This window comes from Anarhichas minor, unplaced genomic scaffold (assembly GCF_050575085.1).
Source record: "Anarhichas minor isolate MPS153535 unplaced genomic scaffold, ASM5057508v1 ptg000023l, whole genome shotgun sequence".
NCBI lineage: Eukaryota > Metazoa > Chordata > Actinopteri > Perciformes > Anarhichadidae > Anarhichas > Anarhichas minor.
The window spans coordinates 3,537,266-3,555,757 of NW_027466469.1; the positions used below are offsets into that span (position 1 = coordinate 3,537,266).

An 18,492-nucleotide genomic window follows, 5' to 3' on the forward strand; every position below is an offset into this window, starting at 1 on the left:
ACAACAGACTAACGAACATCATGATGCTGAACTATAGTCTGCCTTTTGGTCGGTGGCGGCGTGAAGTCATGAGACTGTGCTGTAGTTTGTTTGTTGTCTTAACGTCATCTCTTTACTTATGCCGATTGCATGTATGATTTAAATGATGGAAGTGGTGTTCATTTGTGAAGATGATCTTAGGAAACAAAATGTGTTAGTACCATAAACTGGCTAAGCCAAAGATTTTATTTTTGAAATTATCCAAAATCCCATTGGCTTTTTGTCGAGGGAACCAGTAAGAGGCTAACTTCCGGGTTGGCCTACAAAAATGTCATCCCTGCAGCACTGTAGATATCTCTATAATCCTGACTGTTAACCTGTGTATAAACTCCCAATGTACCCAGATCCATCTGTCAGTTTATACCTAGTTTTGTTACATTTTATCTTTTAATCTCTTATTACTTTTACCCCAAATTTACATCTATTGCATATCATAGAACCACACATTTTCTAGATAAGTTCTCATAGTTTCCTCAGAACAATCATGAGTGAAGTGAGAGTATATGTAAGAGTTCGTGATGATGCTAAATGATCAAGTGCAGTTACATTGAAGAGATGGGACTTTTGGTCAATACTAATGTTGCTGTGTGGGTTGACAGAGATTTTGCTTTCAATTCAACTAGATATGACCGCAGTGAGACTGGTCAACTCTAAGAGCAGCTGCTCTGGCAGAGTGGAGATCTTCCACAACGGCAATTGGGGGACGGTGTGTGACGACGTTTGGGATTGGAATGACGCTCAGGTGGTGTGTCAACAGCTGGGCTGTGGCAGGGCTCTGTCGGCACCAAGAAGTGCACATTTTGGACAAGGAAGTGGACCAATCTGGCTGGATGACCTTCAGTGTTCAGGGAATGAGTCATCACTAACAGACTGTACACACAGAGGATTAGGAACCCACAACTGTAGTCATTCTAAGGATGCTGGTGTCATCTGTGAAGGTAACTTTGTCCATCTCCACATTTCTTTTTTTTTTTCTGAACAAATATTAATGGAGAATAAAAAAATAAATTAAAAAAAACTATTACGCCTCATGATGGGATGCCTCGTCATTAACGGGCAATGCATATAGTCAAAATCAATGTAATTAACACCATGACGAGAACAAACTCGCAAGAACCAGTCTCATACATTTATTTAACAACAAAGCGGGTAGAATAACATAAAACTCTAACATGATTCAACAGGCCTCTGCACATTCCAGCAAAATTAAGTTGCTAAAACATACATTCGTCACACACTCAAGGGCACGGGGCCATTCAAATATTATTCACATCAGAGAAAACAATATTAACCATTTCATAAACGATACAATAAAAAAATGTAAAACAGTAGTAACGACACTGCAGAGGCAAAAACTAAAAGTAACAGTTCACTTACCAAAGCTGCTGTTCACTATTTAGAGACAAAGTCCATCCTCCTTACTTTGATTACAAAGAGTTCAATGTCACGGTTGTACAGTAAATCGATGCAGTTCAGTTCCAGCAAGAGGTCCTTCTCTATTCATGGACGCCAGAGATGACAAGTCGAGCCTCCAGTTGTACTTCTTGAATACGTTTTAATTATTTTTATTTATTTTTTTAATCTCAAACATTTACGTCACCCCTAATTTACATCCATTGTATGAAATATTGCGTATCACAGAACCCCACATTTTCCAGATAATTTCTTATCTTTATCTCCAGAAGAATCATGTGTGAAGGGAGAGTATGATATGTAAGACTTCATAATATTAATAATAATATAGAAGCTAAATGATTAGATAAAGTACAATTGCATTGAAGAGATGGGGCTTTTGCTCAATACTGCTGTTGCCATATGTTGAGAGATATTTTGCTTTCACTTCAACCAGATGTGACCACAGTGAGACTGGTCAACTCTAACAGCAGCTGCTCTGGCAGAGTGGAGATCTTCCACAACGGCAATTGGGGGACGGTGTGTGACGACGTTTGGGATTGGAATGACGCTCAGGTGGTGTGTCAACAGCTGGGCTGTGGCAAGGCTCTGTCGGCACCAAGAAGGGCACATTTTGGACAAGGAAGTGGACCAATCTGGCTGGATGACCTTCAGTGTTCAGGAACTGAGTCATCACTAAAATACTGTACACACAGAGGATTAGGAGCCCACAACTGTGTTCATTCTGAGGATGCTGGTGTTGTCTGTGAAGGTAACTTTGTACATCTCCACATTTCTTTTTTTTCTGCATAAATAAAACTGGAGAATTACTAAAACAAAAATATGGTTATTAATTTAACCTTGCAGGTTTGCAGTAGGACATCTGTTAACCGACCATTGGACCAATAACCTGTGAGTACGAAATATAACCAGGTATCAGAGCTGACATCTCAGCACAGTGAACTGTTCTGAATTCATAACCATGTTTCTTTTCGTCTTGATCTTTAGGCGAGGACTGACCGAATGCTGCGTGTATATGTATTTAATTATATACAAAATGACATCAAGAGTATACAAAAATAAAATCAATATTCTCACTCATATTTCATTCAATCATTTCTACTCTGGTACTATGCTTAAAATCAACATACAGTTGTGTGAAAAAGTGTTTGCCCCTTCCTGATTTCTTATTTTTTTGCATGTTTGTCACACTTAAATGTTTCAGATCATCAAACAAATTTAAATATTAGACAAAGATAACACAAGTAAACACAAAATGCAGTTTTTAAATGAAGGTTTTATTATTAAGGGGGGAAAAAAATCCAAACCTACATGGCCCTGTGTGAAAAAGTGATTCACAGCCACAGTTACAGGGGCTGGCCATGACACCCGCCAGATCAAGCTTGTCTGGACAGCAATGGAAAACGGTCCATATGTCACTTTCATCACAGCCATCTGCGAGGCTATAGAAACAGCTTTCTCCTCGAAAGTTAACATGGCATTGATTAATAGCACCAAGCAAGGTAGGACTGAAGATGTGACATATCACCAACGACTCATGTCTGCATTCCAAACACACAGCGGTATTGAAGAACCGGCTGACAAAACAGCAATGTCAGTGTGGGAAACACATCTCAAGAATGCTTTCGTGAACGGGCTGCTGCCAGACATCAAAACAGCCACCGAACGCTCCGTGATTGGCCTGGAGGACGCAAGACTTGATGAAGTGGTAAAACACGCACGACACAACTGCAAAATGCACAATGACACTCAAGCTAGACAGGAAAAGCTCTCCAAACAAACTGGAGAAAGAGCTCAGCTTGCGATGCTTCAAGCTGTCAAACAGATGACGCTAGGAGTTGAGGGAGGTCAAAGACAACCCACCCAACCACGTAACAACTTTGGGCGAGGTCAGCAAAGGGGGCGTGGAAGAGGACAACACCGCGGAGAGGGAAGAGGGCGTTTCCAAGATGGCCGCCAAAGAGGAGTTTCACGTGTGACACAAGACAATGAATGCTTCTACTGTGGAGAAACAGGACATTGGATCAGAGATTGCCCACATCGTAATGCACACAGCGGATCACGACAGCCACGTGGCCGACAGCACGGAGAAGACGGAGGGGGTGACTTTCATCAACAATTTGGCACTTCTGACTGACGCGATGTGGGGAGGCGAGGCAATGCACGTGGGCAGGAGACGGCTGACTCCCTCTCAACTCCGGAACAGAGAAGTACACACACACACAGACTCGGTACGCACACACAACGCGCACATTTGCTGCAATGCACACACGCTTCCTCGCAAGCACACTGCAGAACAACAATCCATACTCCTCAGTGTCACTTCACACTTAGAGCAACAAGTGAATGCATCTACACCACAACCACACACTTATTCAATGTTTTCATCAGAGTCATACAAAAATATGCCAACTACAAAGGTTATTGTGGAAGGGAAAGAATTAACATTTTTAGTAGATTCTGGGGCTACTCACTCTGTAATTCAACAAACATTTTCCTCATCAAAAGATGAGTGGGCGTTTTGTATATTCACAGGGGGCCTCTGGGGTAACTAACTGAAAAATTGACTGTACCTATGACGAGTGTACACTACGACCAGACTGACCACGATCCTGACATTAAAGTGAAACATTCGTTTCTACTTTCGACCCTTTGTCCAATTAACTTAATGGGCAGAGACTTAATGTGCGTTTATGGGATAGGACTGACGTCATCCTCTGATGGCCTTAAAGTGCTTAGGCGTAGAGTCGTACACCAAATGATACAGACTCCCTCTCTGTCACTTTTTGCCTATCAATGGTGGCTTCCTGTTGATGACGCACAACGACTTTCTCACACAGTAGACTCACGTGTCTCACCACATGCCGACCGCATGAACTACAAACATCTACACTGCACCTCACACATTTCTAGAGGACAAGATGTTTGCTTTGAGGACAAGTTTTTTGAAGGCCTCAATGATGCAATTGCCTGTTCCACACTGTTTTGGTCTACTTATAGATCTGCTGTATCTGTTTCTCTGACTCCATCACAGAAACAACTGTTTGATGTTCCAGATTCAGCTCCACACATCTCGCTGTCAAAAGGACGCGAGGATCAGTGGCGGGATTTGGGTCCATTCGTTGCACAATGCGAGGCGCTTACCGACTGGGAACAGACGCTGGATCCATTTGTCCTGCGATCACAATCTACAGGCTTCCACAGAACGTTTTGTGTGCTCTTATCACCAGCCTGCAGATCAGTCTGTGTTTCATGAGCTTAACAAAGAAATTCAAACGTTTTTAACTAAACCTGCATCTATTTCTCCCGCCCTTACTCTTGTTCCACAGACACTTTGGGCGGCGAACAAATATGACGTGGGCCTGATCAACAACTGTCAGCCTGTCGTTATCACTCCGCGCTCTGATTTTCGGCCTCACAAGCACCAGTACCCTCTGCGCCAAGAGGCCATTGACGGTATTACACCTGTGTTTGATTCACTCCTGAAAGCAGGTGTGATTATTCCCTGTCCAGACTCTCCAGTCAGGACACCGATATTTCCTGTTAAAAAGATCAGAGATGCAGGCAAGCCTGTTGAATGGCCTTTCGTGCAAGACCTGAAAGCAGTAAATGCTGCAGTTCATGCACGTGCACCAAATGTGCCTAATCCTTACACTATTCTAGCTCAGATTCCTCCTGCAGCTAAATGGTTTTCTGTGGTTGACCTGTCAAATGCTTTTTTCAGTGTCCCGGTCGACAAGGACAGCCAATTTTGGTTTGCGTTCAACTTCAACGGTAAGCCATACACTTTCACCCGTCTGTGTCAAGGCTACACCGAGTCTCCAACCATCTACAATGATGCACTCAGAGAAAGCTTAGAAAGTCTAACTCTCTCACCAGGCTCTGCACTCCTGCAATATGTAGATGATTGCTTAATCGCAGCTCCTACTCGGGCACAGTGTCAGAAAGACACAATAAGACTGCTACAACATTTAGCACCAGAAGGCCAGCCTATCTAAATTACAGTTTGTAATGCAAAATGTACATTTCTTAGGTCATGACATTTCAGGGGAAGGGAAAACCCTCTCTCCTAAAAGAATCGCTTCGATACCAAAACCTAACACTAAAAAACAGATGATGTCATTTTTAGGCATGTGTTCATACTGTCAGTCGTTCATACCTAATTACTCACAAATGGAGCAGCCATTATCAAGTTTGATTCAGGGTAAAAATCTCACAGCACATGACAAAATAATTTGGACAAAAGAAGGCCATTCGGCTTTCACACAAATGAAATGTGCTTTGCAAACACCTCCAACTCTTGGGTTGCCAGATCCGAACAAACCGTTCACTCAGACTGTAGATGAAAGACAGGGCTGTATGACCTCTGTGTTGCTACAATCACATGGTGATAAACTACGACCAGTTGCGTATTTCTCCGCAAAACTCGATCCTGTGGCGGCAGGCTTGCCACAATGTTTGCGTGCAGTGGCCGCGGCTGAAAAGGCACTCGCTGCCTCACGTGACATAGTAGGATACGCTCCATTAACTTTGCTCGTTCCTCATTCGGTGTCTTTGATTGTCCTCGAACAGAAATCGTCTCACCTTTCTGCAGCGCGATATTTGCGTTATCACACATGTCTCTTAGACATGCCAAACATAACGGTCAAACGCTGTACTAATCTTAACCCTGCATCATTACTTCCTATTCCTGGTGACAGAGAGGAGCACAACTGTTTAGCTGAGCTCCAAGCTCAGTGCACTCCTCGCCCTGACTTGATGGACACTCCGCTGCCCAATAGCGACATGGTAATGTATGTGGATGGATCTGCCTCTCGCGATCATACTGGTACTAATCTTGTGGGTTTTGCTGTTGTTTCGGACTCAGAAGTGCTGTGTTCAGGTTCTCTGCCATGTCACCTCTCAGCCCAGGCAGCTGAGCTCATCGCGCTCACCGAAGCATGTAAACTTGCTGAAGGTAAAACTGTTACAGTTCACACTGACTCTCGTTATGCATTCGGCGTCGTCCACGATTTTGGAAGTCTGTGGAAACACAGAAAGTTCCTTAAGTCTGATGGTAAACCTGTTTTGCATCACACTCTCATTGCTGAACTGTTAGAAGCCATTTTGTTGCCAACAGCAATTGCTGTTTGCAAATGTGCTGCTCATACAGGACACACTGACGTCATTTCAACAGGAAATGCATGTGCAGATGATGCTGCAAAAGCTGCTGCTCGACTTCCTGTCCCCACTTCTTCTGCTCTCATGTCCTCATTTGTCTCAGCTCCCTCTTCTCTTACAGCTATGCAGACGTTGTCCACTCCGGAAGAGCGTAGGCTGTGGTCAGCTTCAGGTTGCACATACACTGATGGACTGTGGTCAGGGCCTGATGCTAAACCATGTCTGCCTAAGCATTATTTCAGCCATTATGCTAAGTTGACACATGGGTTAGACCACGTGTCAAAAGGGGGAATGTTGAGTGCATTAAATGAGACATGGTTCACAAAGGGATTCACAGCATGTGCACAAAAATTCTGTTCTGCATGTGTAACCTGCTCTCTGCTCTACTCACAATGTAGGCAGGCCCGTGGCAGTGTCCAGTCAGGCTGCACATCCGCCTCCGACACGCCCTTTTGAGCACAGTATGATGGATTTTGTTGAGCTATCTCCATCTGAAGGTAAGAAACACTGTCTAGTGATGGTAGACATGTGGTCCAAGTGGGTTGAAGTTTTTCCATCGAGTAAACAAACTGCTGCAACGGTAGCAAAGGCTCTGATTTCTGAAATCATTCCCCGTTGGGGCATTCCTACTAAAATATCAAGCGACAATGGTTCCCATTTTGTCAATCAGGCCATTACAGAACTAAGCGCATACTTGGGTATCGACTTAAGAACACACTGTGCTTACCATCCAGCCAGTGGTGGTGCTGTTGAACGAGAAAATGGTACACTTAAGACCAAGTTAGCAAAATGTTGTGCTGACACAGGTCTGCCTTGGACAAAAGCCCTGCCTCTAGTGCTGATGTACATGAGAATGAGAAAACGAACACGAAGCAATCTGAGTCCTTTTGAGATACTGTTTGGTTTTCCTCCTCATGTAGGAACTGAAGCACCAGGGGCGCCACTTCCCTCAACCGCCTTATGCGAACATGAAATGTTAACATATTGTGCACAATTGTCCTCTGCTTTATCTAACATAAGACAACAGGTGATTGCCGCTCTCCCGAGGCCAGCTGAAGGACCTCTCCACAAGCTGAAACCTGGTGATTTCGTGGTGGTGAAAGACTTCAGAAGGAAGCACTGGAACTCACGACGCTGGCTGGGTCCATTTCAAGTCCTCCTCGTCACTCAGACGGCTGTCAAAGTAGCTGAGAGGGCAACTTGGGTCCACGTGTCCCACTGCAAGAAGGTTCCAGAACCAGGAGACGCACCAACTGAAGCTACAGGTGAGCTCGCACCTACAACAAGTGTCAGCCAACAGGCACCACCGAGGGAGGAAGGACAGACGGAGCCACCAACAGAGGAGATGCAGTGATCACGGACGGAATCACAACGGGCAGTTGACCGACAGACGCTTGCGTGATCTGTGTTAACTGTCCCAACGCTGATGCCACGCAAGAAAGACGGCTGGAAGAGCCCCTCTCGACGTGTTTATGCCAACAAATGCAAGAAAAGGAGCACGGTTAGGTCCTCTACAAAAGGACGAAGAACGCATTTTTTTCATTATAGCTATATTCATATTATTGCTTGTTTCGTTTTCATTTTATTTCTGTATTATGATGATTTTGATGCTCAGGTCTAAAGACAGTTTTTTTTGTTTTTGTTTTTTATCTTTTTATTCTTTTGTGTTTATTGAATTGTATTGCTGGCTTAAAACAACCAGAGATCCTTTATCTCACAAAAACAGTTTTTCTTCAGACATCTCACATGATGATGTATTTTAAAATCATATTTTGGGGTAATACTTCTGTTGTTATTGAAATGTCCTTATAACATATTTTTACTATATTGCGTGATTACTGTATAATCAAAAGAGTGGAATGTAATGGGAAAATATGTCATAGTCTCATGTGAAGGTTTAAAGAATGTAAGTCCTAAAAGTGCAGACACCAAACTGTAGTTTCAGTAGATGACTTTAATTAGTTTAGTATCCAGGTGTCTTGTTATCTGTTATCATTGTGCACTGTTTCTTTCTTCTTCGTAAGACAGCGGCACAGAGAGGCCTTGACTAACAGAGATCCTCTGTTTGAAATACTTTTAACTTCCTTTGTGACACATTATCTGAAGTTGTAAAGGCGTAAACCTTTGCATGCATATATGATGTGTGAGGGTAAAGAATGTCTATTCTGTCTCTGCAATGGTCATTTTAACGATGTCACAGTGGCTTCAAAGGAAGCATCTGCTGTGTGTTTAAACTCTCTATTGTAAGGCAAACTGTGAACAAAGGGATTTGCAAACAGGAGATAAAGCATCTTCCTGACTGTCTTAAATGAAGTATACTAAGGCTCGAAGGATGACCTGCCTTTTATTGTGTTCTTTGTGTATTCTTGTTAGCTAAGCAGATAATAGGAAGCTGTCTGAGCATAAATGTCCATGCATTGTGACTGTTGGGTAGACCACTCTTACAGATCACTGCAATGTGTCTGTGAGACTGTTCTCTTTGCTTGCAAGCAAATAAATTGACTTTACAAACCTTGATCGTTCATCAAAACTCTGTTTTACTTTATATTGATTGAAAACCTTCACTTTCTTCTCCCGACTAGTCATAAGAAATATTCCACAACACACCGGTCTGTCTGTCTGTTTAGTTTCCGGGTCAGCGTCTGACCCGGAAGCAAAACAAAACACAACTGAGGCGCGTATGTTCTGCGAGGCTAAACTAGCTCAGTAAGGAAAACAACAAGCACAAACTCGCGCTACATTCTCCCCGCAGCGTTTAGGCAGCTGTTCCCTACTGATTCAAACAGGGCTAAGCAATCGACACACAATCCCCATTTCTCCAGACCAGAATTCTTGTTTGTAAAAGAAAACAGCCCAAACTGATTCAATTATCCGGACCCTAAACCCACGCAGGACGGGATGCTTCATAATTAACGGACACTGCATATGGTCAAAATCGATGGAATTAACACAATGATGAGAGCGAACTCGCATATATTCACAACAAAGCATGACAAAACAATCCAGCAACGCACACACTGAAGAGCAAGTGCCATTCAAATATTATTTACATCAGGGAACGATATATCCATAAACGACACGATAGGCAAAATGAACACACTGCAGATGTAAAGAAAACAAAAGCAGTTTCACTTACCAAATGCTGTTCTATTTAAATACAAAGTTCATCCTCCTGTCTTTGTTTACAAAGAGTTCAATAACGCGGCTGTGCAGTACATCCGTGTGTTTCAGTTCCAGAAAGAGGTCCTTTTCAGTATTTCACTATTCTTCTTAACTTTTTCAATGTGGAGCTCCGTTTCCCTGCGAACTTGTTCGTTGATCTGGAGATCCACTCGGGTCCCTCCAAACGTTTTCAAGATCACCGTAGCTTGTACGTGTCCCGCCGTACTTTGGTGTCGCGTAGCAGCCTTGCTCAGGCAGCTCAGGTTACCAAATCCAGCATGGCTCCATACACCAAGACGTTCAGTTGCAAATAACAGGCATTCCCAGCAATACAATTTGCATCTCTTCTCCGACCCTGTCAGCAAGGAATACCGTTCATAGTTTGCTGACTGAAAGTGGCGCACAAATCCTTTTCCTGGCTGGGTCAGGGCTGCTAGCTGTGGGGTTGGCCGGCCATTTCTTACTATGTCCAGTTTGTTCACTTTAGTCACGTGCTCGCCCACTGACCAATCACAGCACACTCTGCACCTCGCGGCAGAGCTGCAACTGGACGTAATGCTGACGTAGCTATAGGCCGGCTAGCAGGCGCTGACACGTCAAACAATACGCCCAATATGTCAAACTAAAGATCTGATTGGTTGAAGAATATGACAATCAACAATATCGTCCCCATTCACTTAAACTGCAAAGGGATGCACTTGTGAGTCTGCAGGCCTCGAGCCTCTCTTCTTACCTAGAGACACAGAGGTGAAATCTGATTGGATAAAAGCTCTACTTAAAACAAGCTGCACTGGAAGCAGAGCAACTGAGGAAGACAGTAGCTGTGCATTGAGAAAATAAGATAATGGGAAAAATATTTTTATAAATTATAATACATGTAGTGTATTTAAGAAAAATGATTAAATTATAAAATAGATATAACTTTGTGATTCTGTTTAGGCCAGCAGAGAAGGCCTTGCAGGCCCTGACGGCCCACCACTGTTGTAATGTAAATAACTGATGATCCCCCCCTGCTGTGTGCTGAGATGTTTAAGAGCAGGAGACAAACTGAACTCTTGGCTCATCCTCTGCGGACTGTGTTGCAGTCAGTATGACGGTGAAGCCTTCTCTGCGCAGAGAATAAATACTTTAACAACTCCTTCTCTCAATGTTTCTTGTTTCAGTATTATAGGACTCACTCGGTCCTATTGAATCGTTTTTCCACCACAAACTTGACGTCACGAACAGGATCCCTTGAAAGATCATCGGGAACCGACTGCGGACGGGGACTGATCATCCAGGAGGCTTCTCCTCCTGCCTCTGTGCCTCCACACATTCTGGAGAGGACCGTTCAGTGGTTCCTGAGCATCTTCACTGGGATCCTAAAGGACCTGATTGAGTCCAGATAGACTTCTAAACATCCGGTGAGATACTGAAATTTGGAAGATTGACTCTGAAGGTTTGTTTTGTTTGTTTTGGGGTTTTTGTTTAATTAATGTCAAATTGGGATTTTAGAAGTACGCTGATTTAGGAAATAGAATATTTTTGTCAATATTCATATTAGCATTTAACAGGCATGTGTGGATATTTGTTGACATCTCATATAAATGCTGTTCGTGAAAGGTTGGGTAGACACGGTAATATAGGATACTACTTTTAGGAGTGTTCGAAGAATATTGCTGAGTAAAGGAGGACGGGGAGAAAAGGGTGAGTGTTTGATTGTCACGTTAAATACCTTAAAGCAGAGGTCTTCAACGTTTTTCAGGCCAAGGACCCCCAAACTGATAGAGAGATGGAGCAGGGACCCCCGACTATATATATTGTATACAATTGTGTTTTATATTAAACTGGGCCTAGTGCCATGTATAAACATACCTCTTTATTGTGCATTCAATACTAAGCTTTTCAAATAATACACAGGTTCATATATTCATGTTTTTATTTTAAACATGTGCAAGGTACAGTGAGTAGGGTGGCCGTGCCACTGCCATTTATAAACATACCTGTTATCTTGCATACAATACTGAACTATTAAAATAATAGACAGATTCATGTTTGGGAAAAAAAAAAAATGTCTAATCAACCCAAAATTTCGCGGACCCCCTGTTGAAGACCTGCCTTAAAGGTTGTGTTGGGAACGTAGAGGAGCGTGTTTGGTTTATCAGCATCTAAGAAATTAAATTCTTGACATCAATAGAAATATTAATGTCAGTAACAATTATTAATGATTATTAATAACAACGGGGCACCACCCTGCGAACAGGGACCAATAACCAAACAATAAAACTAAGTCTCATAATTAGCGTTCACTCACAATGTCAATAGTCTGAGTACTATTACACATTCAGAGTGAAAGTGAAGGTTTAAGTTCGAGCACAGGCCACTACATCCAGTTATTATTACACACATATGCACAAGTAATCACAGACGACTGCTCTTTAAAATATAACAGAGTTTATTAAATCAAAACAATAAATGATCAAATCAAGTACTATCAAAATCAACAAACACTATCATACAATTATATATCTAATACCTAAAGTCAAATGAATAAAGTGGGGTAAGGATATGTGTATCAATATATGCACATGTAGGTGTGTGTGTGTGTGTGTGTGTGTGTGTAAAGAAAGGGGGAGGGGGGAGCCTACTCAACAGTGATGGTGGTTAATCTCAATAGGGCGTGTGAGCCTACAGGCCAAGATGGTGAGTCTAGAGACCGGCGACCAAAATGGCGGAGAGGTGGCTGCTAGAACCACGTGGGACGGTGTACCATGTGGGTTGGGGTCAGAGATTAAGTAATCACGAGTCTGAGAGGTTCACCCAAAATCAGTAGCTCTAACTACGTGTGTGTGCGGGTTAGTAGAGAGAGAGAGAGAGAGAAAATCGAGCTCTGCGCAGTAGTGAGGCAGTGAGGAACAGCACGCTTTTGCGGTGATAGTTGCGGTTCTAGATCTCACTTGCAGAGCCGATTTAAAGAGGAGAGAATAAAACCAAAAACAAAATAAAAGAATCCCCAAAACAAACAGATCTTTGTCACTGCGGTGAAACGCGAGTTTGTCTCCCTATCACCCCGAAACTCGGTCGGCCAGACGAGAGTCGGCCACCGTAGTTTTAGTTTTTAAAGTGATAGAATCACAAGCTCCACATCCACTAACAGCGACGGATCAAATGCGAACGGTTACAGCAGAAAATACACAATATAACGGGACTCCGTGGTCCGCGATGCTGGCGTAATAACACGTTATAACACGACAGTAACTTAACACAACAAGATACAGGAATAACAACGACATAAACGAATAGTCTAAATTAAGCTAATGCTAAGCTAAGCTAAGCTAGGCCCAGATACCAGTAACTCTTACTTTGAGAAGCTTCGTTCGGCAGGGTCCTTTTCCCGTGGTGGGAATCATTCAGTCCTCGGGAGGTGAGGGCTCCCGGTGGCGCGGCTATCGGAGCTAGCGCAGACTCGATCACCTCGCTGCAGAGAGGGATCTTCTTAACGTCGGAGGCGTGCGGGAGTCGCTCGTCTTAGGCCGGAAATCTTCGGCTCTGTAGGGGCTCAGTTGCCCTCTTTTGCCGGCAAGGTGTGCACTAAAGGGTGGGAGAACGGGGCATAGGAGTTATCCGTTCTCGCACTACGGGATCCAAAACTCAAAATAAAACACAGTCTGTAGGTTCGACCAGCGAAGGTGACATGTGACCTGATAGGGTTTGATGAGGGCGCGGCTCCTCGTGAATCTTCTTGTTGCCAGGACGAGGAAGAGAGCGAATGGCGTTTCCTGCTCGCTTATAAACCAGGTCTCGAACCCAGTGGGGGGCCACTTCATGGCCAATGAGGGGCCAGGATCAAGTTTTGGCTGTGCTGGGAGGTGTAGTCATTCATCTTGGAGTTTCCATCAGACGTTGTATGACAGGAAGGAGCATGGGTGCTTCTAGACTAGGGCCAGATCCCAACAGTTGAATATCTTACAGTTAGACATTAAACACTGAAGTCCTTTAACCTAAGACGAAGAATCCGTAAGGAGACTGGAAAGAAAAAGATTAGACTTAGACTTTGAATCTGTAAGGATAAATCTGTCTCGGTAACGGCTTAACTTTGATTGTGCCCTAAACAAATCCAAAGACTCACGGTGACGACTGTGTTTAAAGTATAAGTGTACACTGACTGTGCCTCAAAATGGGTGCACAGGGAAGTAACCAGGTTCCTCCACCTGAAGGGCCTAATGTCATTTTCATGAAGAAAAAGTTTGGTGAAATGAGCTGTTAACATCTGAATGAATGGGTTAATGAATGTGGGTTTCCTCAAGGAGGATCATTTAACAGATCAGGTTAAAAAAGTTACAGAAATGATATAAAGTCACAAAAGAAGTTTGAAAATGTGGAAGGATGAATCTGAAAGTAGGGAAAGAAAGAAATGGTGTAAAAAGATGTCTAAAGTAGATAAACCAAATGAGAAAGAGGCAGATAAAGCTTCTCGGAAATCTTCTTCTCTCTATCCCTCACTGCACAGGGTGGATCCTGAACTCGACGCATGTCCTCCCCCACCCCCACCATATGTGGCCCCTCCACCCGGTCCAGCAGCACGCCAAGACAGCCTGACTTCGACCCATCTCCAACCAGCACTCCTGCCAGCAACCTCACGAGCACGATCTCCTCCGTCGCCAACCTCATGCAGCAGGCCGCACACGCCATGTCCCAACTAGGCAGCCCAGACAAGTCACACGAAGACCTGGGAACAACTGGAGACGCAGTGAGAGGTTCCTACAACCACTCATGTGACACCAGAAGTGGACGAGGACCATGAACAGACGACGACGAGGAAAGACTTGAACTCTCATTCCCGTTGGTCCAAGTGGCAGGTCCAAATGGAGCAATGATGGTCCACAGACCCTGGACTGACAAGAGACATGACCGACACCCTGGCACATCTGCCAGACCCCCAAGCATCAGGCGCAAAGTTTGGTGATGAAGTTATCGTATTCTGCCGTGAGTTTAGCCCCACTGAAGGAGAACTCAGACGCCTCCTCATGAAGAAACTTTGCCCAGCCAACTATGCCAAGGTTCGAGCAGCCTGTCAAGGAAATGCCAGACAGGTACAAACCAACTGGGATCACGCTGACAACGCTGCATGTAGAGACATGATTACCGTACTGGTTACAGCTTTGACAATTGCTTTCCCGCCGAGAATCAAGATGACAAAAATAACATCATGCAAGCAAAAGCCTGGTGAAACTGTAGCAAACTATTACGCCAGACTCCATGCTATTTTCAACGAGCACAGCGGTCTAAGGGATAAGAAGCACCTGTCTGAGAAATGGATATATAGTTATAAATAAATAATTATATATATATATATATATATGTCTGTTTTATATTATAGTGAGTATTATTATATGATATATATATTATTATATTATACAGAATATTATTATATGATATAATATTATTATATTATACTGAATTGCTTGTCAGGGGGACAAAAATACGATGTCCTGATGTGTGAGGCATTTAGACCAAGCCCTTTAAACTCTGATATTCATAGGGACTGTTATATGTGTTGGGTAGACTATTTAGGTTTGCTTAAGCTTCTCAGATGGTATCACTATAACCTTCCTGCAGCACACAATTTCAGGTATTTTAACCTAAAATGGAGCTCAGATAATACCATTTTTTAATAAGGAACATGCAAAGTGCAGTGCTCAATTAAAAAAAGAAAATAAGTAATTGCAAACATTCTCTGTGAAAGTGCATTAATTATAGTATTCCCCTCACCATGCTTGCCACACCATCAAACACATTTATAAGAACTATTTCCTGTTCTCAAGGACCGTCTGGCTCTGTGCATTTTTGGCCACGAGCAAACGTCGAAAAACATGCATAAAATAAAATAGCAACTTAAATACTAAGCAATATAGGCTATTTGTGCGGAAATTGAGCCGTACCTGGATGCAGACTTTGTTGTTGTTTAGGTATAGCAGGTGATACCCAAGGCTCCAGATTTGTTTTTTCACCACCACCATGAAAAACCATTTCAACCACAGTCAACCCAAAGTCAAAGTAAACGCCCACAAATTCTTAATGGTATCCTTCTTTTGTATAGCCAATCTTTAGCGGTTATTTGCATTTGTATTTTTAGTGACAAAAAAACTTGGCATTAGTAGCATTATTTATGCATTATCAGCTGCTTAGAGGTAGTGTTAGGAAATCACACATGTGATAACTCTTTCATCTTTTCTCGCCAAATGCTATAATATACAAGATTCATTTGAACACATCATGATAGCGTTATAATTTACCTTTTGTCAGTACTGATTTTTACTGAAAGCATTACTTGATCGCCTCATAATGTAACTCAATGAAACCTCCATACATTAGCGGTTAGCTCCGGTGCTGCTAACGTTACGTTACCTATTCCAACATGTTGTAGCAATATCAGGGATTGGCAAATAGAAAGCATTAATGCCGACATCTCGATCGCATATTTTGTCTGAGTAACGGTCGACAACGCTCGTCATTGAAACTTGAATTCACACTATGACGGTTTAACTGTGTAATTACTCTGTGATTCATGCATGTGTGGCACCCTGTACCATTTAATGGCTACAATTATTTGCACATGTTGCCCTCCCGTCAGTGTATGATGACGGGCGCACCAAAGAACGGCAGCAGACACCTTGAATACAGTTTAAACAAATGTTTTATTGAGGGTGCCTGTTCTCTACGTTGCAGTCTTCTCTTGCTGTTCTTCTTCTGAGAAACTTTACAAGGAAGCGTGAATACCATGCACAGACAACCCCCTAGTGGTGAGATGGCGACACCTGCTGGCCGTTTTAACTATAACACACATTACAATATAAAATTAGTTCGTCAAAAATCCATTTATCTCACACACAGTTGTTATTGTATTAGTTGTGTCATTATCTTGCCCCCCTCGCTATTGTTTTCTGGTTATTAGAATTTAAAACGCTTTGTGTGACTTTTAAACTCACCCACTTTCACCTAAAGTAGCTGCAGGGCGATACTCATTTTCGCCAATAGGTGGCAGTAGCGGGTTTTGGTTTGACTGGCGCTGTAATTCTTGTCTAAGATAAGCGAGCTAGACCAGAAAGGACACGAGATCACAGAAGCAGATATTCATCTGAAACTGTCTTGTTGTTGTATTCACAGGTGAGAGAAGTACACAGGCGCCATATACATTTATATTAAGTTCGCTCGCTTTTGCGGTGCCATGTTTTGATGTTTATAAAGTGTTTAATACTGAAACGTAGGGCGGCTAACTAAAGCTAGTATCATTAGCTAAAGGAGGCTATTCGCGCGCAAGCGGTTTAGCGCCATTGTAACGTCAGTAACCTGGCCTGATAATTGTATTGTTCCCATGTAAGGTTATATACAGATAAATGGTGTGTCCTGTGACAGATATAAGCAGTAGTTTGTTAGGCTGTATATTTCAAGTTGTGTGTTCACAATTCATGTAATTCCTGTCTAAGATAAGCGAGCTAAACCAGAAAGGACAGTCATCTGAGACTGTCTTGTTGTATTCACAGCACAATACATTAATCTGGAAAACTGAATGGACATCATCATCATTCAGTGTGTAACATTTGCACCAAATCAACGCAAGATAAAGTGTTTGTAAAAACTCTTTCAGAACGTTGACGTAAATTGGCATTACCTATATCGTGGATCCGAAGACAAATGATGGTGGGACCTGATTTTAAAAGGGAGCACAGTTTGAAGACCACGAGATGACCAGCTTTGTAAAGTCAGGTAGGTCCAAAATCACCTACCTTCACTCACCTCATCTGAGGATTAGTAGTCATGCACATATAACCACCTGAACCTGTGTAAAGTTAGTATGTGTTTGTTTGTATGGAGGCGTGGGTTCAAATCTCACTTCTGACTGCCAGTGATTTTAATTCACTGCCGCTGTTATTCTGTAAACTGCCTCTGAACAGCAGATCAACCACTATACTAATTGATTCAGAATTTTATGTATATATATATATATATATATATATATATATATATATATACACAGTATATGATACCTAAGTTTTTAAATGTACGTATGTAAACATAAATGTATAAATAAACACTAATAAATAAATACATGAAATATACAAATAAATAAATACAGATACAAGGATCTGACTTTTTCCGTCCCTATACCGATAATGAAACCTGGGTTTTGTGTATCGGCCGATACAGAGTACCGATCTGATACCGGTGTTATTAATTAACTGTATGCCTCACTGTGTGGAAGTTCCTATGATCGTTATTTCATGTCTAAGGCAAAATCAGGCTTGACTTAAACATTGCTTTCCTAACTTTGAAAAACAAAATTAGACAAATAAATACATAGATAAAAATGTACTGAATTGTTATTTATTTAAATATTGGTATCCAATACCGGATCTGCATGTCATCACCGATAGCTGATTCAGCTATTTGAGTCAGTTTTGGACTGATATCAGAAATATGTTTCGTATCGATGCATCTGAATAAATAAATAATATTAACGATAATTAATACTATACAAGCGTTGGCGCTCTGTGCAGCAGCGTGGGCGGGGCTTCGGGTCTCTTCAGACAGTTGATGATGTCGTCAGCGGGTCTTTACAGCCCTCTGCTCACTTCTGCTGCTGGACGCTGGATATATTAACCTTTCTAATGCATTTCCTTGCCATAAAACCTTGAATTGCAGCTGTGTTTGAAAGGTGCTGTGACATTAAATGAACCT

The 18,492-nt window shown here is 42.5% G+C and overlaps 2 protein-coding genes across 2 annotated transcripts in view; one reads left to right on the plus strand and one right to left on the minus strand.

The window, feature by feature from the left end:
- LOC142955254 (scavenger receptor cysteine-rich domain-containing protein DMBT1-like) overlaps positions 1-18,492 on the minus strand; it is a 112,158-nt gene that overhangs the window by 70,623 nt on the left and 23,043 nt on the right. The window contains exon 9 of the mRNA XM_076096722.1: positions 17,585-17,593. Coding sequence (XP_075952837.1) covers positions 17,585-17,593 — 9 coding nt within the window. The remainder of the gene's footprint in view (positions 1-17,584; positions 17,594-18,492) is intronic.
- Positions 665-2,351, plus strand: LOC142955233 (scavenger receptor cysteine-rich domain-containing protein DMBT1-like). The gene is made up of 2 exons (XM_076096703.1): positions 665-977; positions 1,889-2,351. Exons 1-2 carry the CDS (start codon positions 665-667, stop codon positions 2,242-2,244), a joined length of 669 nt encoding a protein of 222 aa, XP_075952818.1. The 3' UTR covers positions 2,245-2,351.